Source organism: Belonocnema kinseyi, chromosome 6 (genome assembly GCF_010883055.1).
Source record: "Belonocnema kinseyi isolate 2016_QV_RU_SX_M_011 chromosome 6, B_treatae_v1, whole genome shotgun sequence".
Lineage (NCBI taxonomy): Eukaryota > Metazoa > Arthropoda > Insecta > Hymenoptera > Cynipidae > Belonocnema > Belonocnema kinseyi.
The window spans coordinates 110787963-110797603 of record NC_046662.1 but is presented as its reverse complement, the minus strand read 5'-3'; the positions used below and the strand labels follow the sequence as shown (position 1 = coordinate 110797603).

General features: G+C 31.3%; 1 protein-coding gene across 2 annotated transcripts in view; it reads right to left on the bottom strand.

The window, feature by feature from the left end:
• LOC117175724 (double-stranded RNA-specific editase Adar) overlaps positions 1-2377 on the bottom strand; it is a 92830-nt gene extending 90453 nt beyond the window's left edge. The window contains exons 1-4 of one of the 2 annotated variants that reach the window (XM_033365505.1): positions 2194-2377; positions 1799-1987; positions 1671-1729; positions 1536-1596 (exon numbers count right to left, since the gene is read on the bottom strand). In XM_033365505.1, coding sequence (XP_033221396.1) covers positions 1536-1596; positions 1671-1729; positions 1799-1850 — 172 coding nt within the window. In that variant the 5' untranslated portion in view covers positions 1851-1987; positions 2194-2377. Of the gene's footprint in view, positions 1-1535; positions 1597-1670; positions 1730-1798 lie in introns of both variants that reach the window. The other variant, XR_004467492.1, reaches the window with a different exon arrangement.
• Positions 2378-9641: the final 7264 nt, after the last annotated feature.

Sequence of the window (9641 nt, the reverse complement as noted above, 5' to 3'; positions counted from 1 at the left end):
GTGTGCACGTCTCTGCCATCGCGAGCATCGCCGCACAATAACTGCTCTCACACCCATACCGTTGCATTAGATGTTTCACATCAAAAATCAATTAACTTGATTTTGTTTATGAAATTAAACCGAATAGCCACTAGCACGGCTAGAAACATTGAACAATAGCTTAAACTTTATAATTATTAGAAATAATAACTGCAAGATGGATCAGAATGTTCAACATTTGGCCGCAACCACGCGAGTTAGATGGCGGGCTCCAGCGTACATTGCTGAACGCCCACGCCTATGGATTTGTCTGCTGGCTGCCGCGCGGCTAGCTTCACCATGCTCACCCATTTGCAACGTCTCGTGGGGGAATGCACCTCTGTAAGTGTTCTCGGAAATGATGTTCGTCAAACGTCTATCCCTTTCCAACGTCTGGGGGGGGGGGCATTTAACTGGTCACAGAAATAATGTTCGCGAAACCCCTACCCCTTTCCAAAGTGTTGTAAGAGACCAGAATGGACCGCCGTGAGCTTTTACATAAATAATGTTAATCAAGCCCATTCAACTATACAACATCTTGTACGGGAGAAGGAACTCGTGTGGCCTTTCACAAAAATAATGTTCATTACACGCCTACCTCCTCCAACGTTTCTCGCGGAGTGGCATGCACCCCTGTAAGTGTTCACAGAAATAATATTAGTCAAACATCTACCCTTTTCCAACGTATCTTGGGGGAGGAGTATATATATACAGAAATGGTTACACTAAAGAATAGGGGCGTCACCTCTGTTTTGGCTGGAAAAAAAATTTTGTTTGGCAACAAACGATTACAATCTTCAATGTCAATGATTAATGAAGTGATTTGATAAGGTAAAAATTAAAAATTATTGTTACTTTTGTTACTATGTCTCAAATATGGGTCTATCAGGATATATCGTAATGATCTTATTTAACGAGAAGTTGAAAATGGGTAGTGATGCGACCAAGATTTTTTTTTTACTAGTTATATGACGCCCCTTTTCTGCAATGGCACTACAGAAATAATGTGGGTCGAATTTCCACCCCTTCCTAACGTCTGGTGGCTTAATTAACTTTTCGTGAAAAACAGCGGGCAAACAGCCTCTCTGCCGGCGCCAGCAGTGTAGACACCAACAATGTTAAAACCAGAAAATTCAATATTTAAAAATTGTCAATAGCGAAATATTATTTCATGACTCTTAAACCATACTATTAAAATTTTTTTAACTCCCATTAATTCCATAAAAGATCTACTTTTTTAGTTGTAGCTATAAATATTTACTGAATTATTTATACCATTGGTATAATTCGAACTTTAAGTCAACCAATCAAAGTGATTACGGGTCGTGCACATATAATAGGTCATATTAAGTACTTAGATGCTTCCATCTCCCGTAATATTAGGAGAAAGAAGTATTTCCTCAGTGGCTTGAACTGTTTGTCAGTAAACAAATGTTAATTTACGAAACTTGTTTTAAAGTCAAATTAATTGATAATTAAAATTCGAATTTTTGTTACTTTCATAAATCTCGACAGACCTTCTAATGCAGCATCCGCAGTTCTCTTAATGGCCGAATGAGACATATTAGATTGTGTCACCTGAAATAAAAATAAGGGCTTTTAGGATAAAACAGGGAGTCTTCTAAAAATAGCACTAATTAGTAAAAACGCACTCTTGTTGCAAGCTTTCCTTGACCTTCTACACTGGTGGCAGCTGTGGAAGCTTTGTAATCTAAAAAAGAAAAAAATTTGGAAGCGTCAACACGCTAATTTGGTCAAGCTAAAGAAGTAGACTACTAACTTGTTTGGTGAGCTAATTTAACGTTGTTTGACATTGAGATTCCGTTTGACATGATGAACGTTGAAGGAAAAAACTTTTTAAAAAACTGCAAGACGGCCGGGAACACTTCACTACTGCATCGATTTTGATTATTCTCGCGCACGCAAGTCCGCAAGCGCCTCTATTTTTCTGGACGCGACCTAACCTAAACTACGAGAAAACTTTCCATCAGGTGCAATATAAAATGATAATTATGATGAGTTGTCTCTGCAGAGTGCACCGTGCAAACTAGAAATTGTATCAAGAGTAGAAAGAAACACGACAAACACGATAGAGAAGGAAGACGATGGAGGTCGAGGTCTTTACTATAATTTTAATATTGAGTCTGCGGGACTGAGTTCAGGAAATTGGCTCACCAATTATTTAAACGTGCTTTATATGTGCTAAGTCCGAACTTGGCTGACAATCTTTACAAGTTTTGAACTTTCGATTAGTTTTCTTTCTTTAATCCTGTGGGTTCGTCTCACTTCGCGTATGTTCGCCGCTTCGTCTTTAGAACTAATCAAAACGAATTCGGCACCAACAATCATTCACGCAACGAAGCTATGCTGAGAATTGCAGTATGCAGAGTTGGTGAATGGTATAGAGTAAGTAGCATGATCTAAGAATACATGGTCTAGCCATCAGCTCCCCCAATTTCGTTCCCATTCGCACTCTACCACTTCTAGCCATCTTGGTTACCATAGCAACCGTTAGCGTCTCGGTCTTGACTCAAAAGATTTGAAATCATGAATTATGGCTTACATTATAAATCAATGTCAATACCTGTGAAAGTTCTCAATATTCAAATAAGGTGCAAGAAGCAGACACTGCTGACGCTATCAGATTGTGAAAGCACAACCTGTTAAAATTAACTTTGTGAAAATTGTAGTGGTGTTTCTATTAAAAATACAAATTTTAAAGTGAATCTAACGTACCCATCCGGAGCGGATAAATATTTTCGTGTAAGCTAAAGTTAAATTATTTGCATTATACATATTGGTAAGTGTACTTTATATTATACATATTGGTAAGTGTACTTTATTATGTGTACAAGGTAGCTGTCATTATAAACATAACCTATTAAGTTAATTTCTACATTTTTAATAAATGAATAAAATTGTGTTACAATGATGCAGATACATTTTTGAATGGGAAACAAATAAGTTGTAAACGCGTTTTGTTGTTTAAACATGAAGAAGGTACGTATACACATCTTTTTTTTCAGACTTTTTGTCGTGGAAAGTATAATACTCGTAGAAAAATGTTATTTTAGTTTGTTTTTGCAAACTATTTTATACTTTGCGAAATACAATTATAAATAGTTCTTCACGCGATATTTTGTTAAAAAAGGAAGGGCACAACTAAAAATTGAAAGTCACAAAAAGTTTTAGTTAAAGAGTAGATTAATTATTATTAGAGATATAGGCCTAATAGTATGATGATTGCACGTTTATTTCTCTTGTAAACTTAAATCCATTGCATATTATTATTATTATTTCTAATATTATGCAGAGTTTTATTTTTTAGCATATCACAGTACCTAAAGAAATATATGTATAGGATGTAGAATGTCCACAGGTTATATCTATATAAATATAAACGATAATTGGATCTGAAATGGGTTTATTGTTTTGAATTAAATTTAACTATCATTTCGGTTACGTTGCGCACGTAATAATAATTTCTTTAAATTATTGTAATTCGGGGAACCATGGTATCAAAAATGAAAATTGCCTCTTTTTTAATAATTCTTATTTTTTCTCCTGTTCTAAAAATTAGAATTCTACTATTATATTTTTCGTTCCGCATTCATCTCCAGTCATTTAAACTTTAATTATTCTGTTGCAACTTCAAATATATTCTTAAAAAATTCATCTTTTTGGGTCAAAAAATAACTTTGTTGAAAATTCATATTTGTATGATAAAAATTCAACCTTTTGTTGTAAAAATTCGCCTCTTCGACTTGAATATATTAAAATTTAGTTGAAATTCTTTTTCTTTCTTTACAGGAAATCTGTTTTAATTGAAAATTTGTCTTTGGGTTTCAGAATTCATCTGATTTGGTTAAAAATCCACCTTTTTTGCTGAAATTTTAATCTGATTCGACTATTATTCGCTATTTTAAATTAATGTTTTCTGGTTGAATTAGCATGTATTATTGAATTTTAAATAAGAGTTTTTTTGGATACAAATTCAACTATCTGGTTGAAAATTAATTAGTTTGTTAAACTTTCATTCTTGTTGTTGTTAAAGATTCAACTCCTAGGTTGAAAAAGTGTTCGCTGGTTAGAAATTAATTTTTTAAACTGGACATTTAACTATTCTATTTTTGATTGGATACAACTTTTTATTTCAAATTGAAACATTTTTAGGATGTAAATTAAAATATGTGGTTGAAAAAGGTGAAATAACTTGTTAGACATTTATTATTTTCATTCAATTTTTGTAATTTTCTTACCTGATTTAAGAAGAAATACTTCTCTGCTTAAGCGTTTCTTAATAATTAAAATTAAGAACATTTTTGAAGTAAAATACTAGCGTCATCCTACCCGGTAATAAGCGTTGAATTCAGAAAAATTAAGAATTTGTATTTCTATGAATACGCGATTTTTCCTTCGTCTACTAATCCCACCACGGGAACAGAAAAAGTGAAAATCCTATTCCTCTCAATCGACTTAGTAAAATTTAACGAAAGCATTTGTTTAAACTATGTTTTATTATTAAATCTTTCGATAACTTATAAATTCAAAAATATTCAAATTTACATTTATTTACATTTCACTAATTTATTTAAAAGTCTTAAAAAATGCATCAAAGAAATCTATTTAAATGTGTGAATTAAAATAATTTTAGCTCTAGAGAGGCGGAGTTGAATTAATTAGAATTAAATTTTCAAAACTTATATTCCACATGAAGGAACTCAAACAATTTATTACACATATATTTTTTTTAATTATTAGAAGGGATTAAATAATCTCAAAATATGAACACTCTTAGGGAATAGAAGACATCTCTGTGAGGTTATCTTTCGGTACAATTAGAAGGAATTAAATATGTTGAAAACACGTTCTCTTCTGAGGAATAGGAACCCATGTGGCGGCCGCTATAGAAATATAAATAAATTCGTTTTTGAGATATCCTATTCTTATTATGACATTTTAGACAGGTGGAAAAATAGCGCGTTCAAAATAATAGAATAATCTACAATTTTACGCTGAAATCTTAGATTTCTCAAGATTTTCAAACAAAATTTTGAAGCTTTCTAAGGATGTTTAAATTATTTAAAAAGAAAATAACAGAATTTCTAATTTAAGAAGTGCTCAGTTAAAATTTTTTTCAATTTTTCAATATTTGATGATTCTAGCTGAAAATTGCTTAAAATTATATAATTTTAAAATTTTAAAGTTCATTGATTGATTTTTTTATGTAGAGCATTGAAAATGATAATGTGGATGTATATTTTGTTACATAGAAAAATGTTAGTACCTTCAATTTTATACGCGTAAATTATTGAGCATTTCAATACAACATTTTTAAATTAAAAACCTTTAAATTTCAATTTTAAAAGTTTAAAATTTAACCATTCTACTTTGAATGCTTTCATTTGCAGCTCAGTTCTTATTACCTCGAGTGGAAAATTGCTTAGCTTTAGTGTTCCATTTTTTAAACTTCATTGGCCGTGAAAAATGTTCACGTACCGGAAAAAAAACGGGAAATGACCGGAAATTTATTACGTCGATTAAAACGGCCACCCTGAAAAAGATGAGTTTTCAAATGGATCAGTTTAAATGCAGATTCTGAACTTTTTCTCAATTATTCACTTCCTATCGTGAAGTCTTCTTTCTGAATTGGTTTCATAATCTGAACATTTGACTTTGCGCACCCTGCGAGGGTTCTGTTGTTCTCATTTAGTGCTTATGTATACACGAAATATAAAAAACTTCTATTATCATAATACAGGATATAATATCGATATTTTGCATTTATTTGTTTCTGCTATCAGCCCGAAAACAATATTCTTTTTTCTCCTTATGTGGATGATACTTCATTTTACTCGCGTTAAAAGGTACAATTCCTCAGGTGCATTGAAAGGTTATATTATCCATTTTTCTAAGTATTTCTTCTATATTACGAGTTATATGTTTGCTTATGCTTTAGATAACGCATCTCAAAAATTGCATTATTTTTCAATTAATTTAATTTATTTCTGGAATGGAAACTTCTAATGTGTCCCTAAGGGTTTACATTTTTCTTACACCTTCTCTATTCCTTTACACACCCTCTACACACTTACTTGGTGGTGGTAGGGGGACCTACAGTTTAAGGTGGGTTCCGAACCACCAAGAGCAACAGCCTTAAGTACTTAGAGAAAACCTTTTTCTCTAGAGGTACCGGTCCCACGACTCTCCGGAGATGAACAACTCCCTTGCTAGGCTAGTGTTCACCGCATGGGCCACCGAGACTCTTCCAGAGTGCGAGGCGGGAATCGAACCCGCAAGCCGAAGGAGTGGGTCCAAAGCCTACGCTTTAGCCCCCACGACCATCGTCCCACTCTTAATTTAATTTATTTATAAACTATATAATTTCTTTATCTTTAACTTACAATCTTCGCTCATTGCATTTACTTCCTTTCAAATATACTTCATTCTTGCGCGCTCAGTTATCCAATATGGCTAGAAGTGGTGGAGTTGCTCCTTGTTGGTTAACTTTTCTTTAGTTGCGTGTGGCTAGACTATCGACATACAGAAATGGACCGGTAATACTGTGGGGAGAACGGTAATGGGCTCTAGAGAGAGAAAAAACATATGAGATGTAGACTTATCTCTTTCTAGATAAAGCTGATTAGTCGAGAATATTTTTGTTGGGTGAAGTTTGGCGCAGCACAGGACCGTGCTTCGTGTCGCGAGTGCCTCAATAATGTGACGTTCATCGCACTTTTCAGAATTGATTTATTTATAATTTATTTAATTATAATTTATTTTAAATAAATATAAAAAATAGTGGCAGTCTGTGTAGTTTGTGGGCGTTGTCAAGACGTTTATATAGGGATATGTTTTCAAACGCAAGTAAAGTTATTGAATATAGTAAAATAAAAAATGTTACAATAAAAACAAAACCTCAAAATATGAAGTTTTGTACTTATGCAATACAAATGGTTATTTTTTATGTTATAGAAATATTGTTCAAATTTTTGACAGTTATTACATTATTTTTGAACTCACAAAACGATTATTATTGTAGCATTTTCAATCCAGTTTCAAGAAGAATTGAAGGTTACCAAGTTTTCAAAATAATCTATCTGAAACAGGTTATTTTACATGAATGTTCTCTAAAATTCAATTTATTATAACTGCAAATTTTTATAATTTGTTTATCTATTTTTTTAATTAACCGTACAGAATATTTAGGTAATACCCAATATTCTGAATTCCTGAAATTCTTTGAATGCGAAATTCAGAATATTGAAGGAATTCGGGGGATTAAGGGCATTAATGGAATTCTATAAACTCATTAAATTGAATTAATTTAAAGAGTTACAGAATTTGGGTGATAAAAAAATTAAAATTGATTTTCCTGCATTTCTTAAATATTCTGAATTTCTTAAATTCTCTAAATTACCTAACTTCCTGACATTCATAGAATTTTCAGTATCACATGCATTCTCTGAACTCTTTCCATTCCTTCAATTTCATAAATGTATTGAATTTCTTTAATGCTATGATAGCCCTAAAGTTCTATCAATTTTCTTGCATTTGCTGAATTTTCCGATTTCCTTAAATATTTGAAATTCCCTGGATTCCGTACATTTTCTGAATTCCGTCAATTCTGTAAATTTGTGAAAATCTGTCAATTCCTTCAATGTTCAGAAACCCTGAATTTTTTTTAATTCTCCTAATCTGCTAATCAATACGCTTTATTATCTACCTGTCCCATGACCGTACATTGTACGGTTTACAGATTTGGACAATTAGGAGGCCGCCAATAACGCACAATTTAATGAAAAAACAAAAAAGAATAATGAATCTTTGCGAATCAGGGCGTAGAAAATAGTTTGTAAAAAGTAAGTGCCGGTTATGTAGTTATTTGCTAATTTTTGGAAAATTTTTCCTGCGAAAATGGTTACTAAATTCGACGTCTCCTGTGTAGAATAATTATTTAATTTAATTATTAATTTAAAATAATCGAATCATTTAATTTAATTATTAAAATTAATTAATTGAAATATTGAAATTAATTAATTGGAATATTTAATTTAATTAATTGAAATAACAGTATTAATAATACAACAATTCATTTTTCGCAACAAATCCACCCGAGTGCACTGTCTCGATATCTAAGAATGATGAATCTTTGCGAATCAGGGAGTAGAATATAGTTTGTAAAAAGTAAGCGCCAGTAATGTAGTTTTTTGCTAATTTTTTGAAAATATTTCCTGCCAAAATGGTTACTAAATTCGACGTCTTCTGTTTAGAATAATTATTTAATTAAATTAATTGAATTATTTACTTAAATCAGTTGAATTATAAAATGAAATTAATCGAATCATTTCATTAAATTAATGTTATTATTTAAATCAATTAATTGAATTAATTGAAATATTTTAATTAATTAATTAAATAATAGTAGTAATAATACAACAATTAATTTGTTGCATTGAATGTCACCGAGTGCACTGTCTTAATATTTAAGAATGATGAATCTTTGCAAATCAGGGCGTAGAAAATAGTTCGTAAAAAGTAAGCGCCGGTAATGTAGTTATTTACTAATTTTTTGAAATGTTTGTCTGCGAAAATAGTCACTAAATTCAACGTCTTCTGTGTAGAATAATTATTTAATTAAATTAATTGAATTATTTAATTGAATTAATAGAAATATTTAAATTAATTAATTAAATAATAGTAGTAATAATACAATAATTAATTTTTTGTATTGAATCTCTCCGAGTGGACTGTCTCGATATCTAAGAATGATGAATCTTTGCGAATCAGGGCGTAGAAAATAGTTTGTAAAAAGTAAGCGCCTGCAATATAGTCATTTGCTAATTTTTTCATAATTTTTCCTACGAAAATGGTTACGAAATTCGACGTCTGCTGTGTACAATAATTTCTATTATATATCTCGATATTGAAACGACGAACGTTTTTAAATTTCTGCAAAAATCTGCAGATATTTTTATTTTCAATAAGAAATTTATGCGATTAACATTAGCGTTCTGTAGAGTAAGAATAGGCTGTATAATAGGGTAAGAGGGGGCAGCGCCAACCAGTTAACAGTCAATGATTTTTTTTAAGTTAATAAGATGTTGAATTGATCCAGTTTTTTCTCATTTCGAGTTCTATATTATTTTATTTCATATTTCTATAAGTATTAATCACATGAAAAGAACAATGATTTGGTAATTTAATTATTTCTCACATGCTGTATTTCGTCGGCTTCGCCCCTCACCTGAGGGCAAATCCGTCTGTAGCTTTTTATGAAAATCAAAATATTTAAAGATAAGAAAATATGATGTTTTTGCTTCTCTGGTATTTTTTGTACTGGAAAAATTACCAAGATATCCAACGAGAAAAATAAGTTATTTTGAATAAAAATAGAGATAGCTGTAATACGAGGGTAGTTCAATAAGTCCTTAGAATGAAGTATAAAAACAATTTTTTTTGGGTTATTTTTTTTTTTTTATTTTTCAACATAATCTCCTTGGAGCTCTATACACTTGGTGAATCGCTTCTCAAGTTTTTTTAATCCTTCAGAAAAGTGCGTTTTCGGAAGTTCCTCAAAATAAGCACTTACAGAGGCAATGACGTCTTCGTTGTCTGGAAAT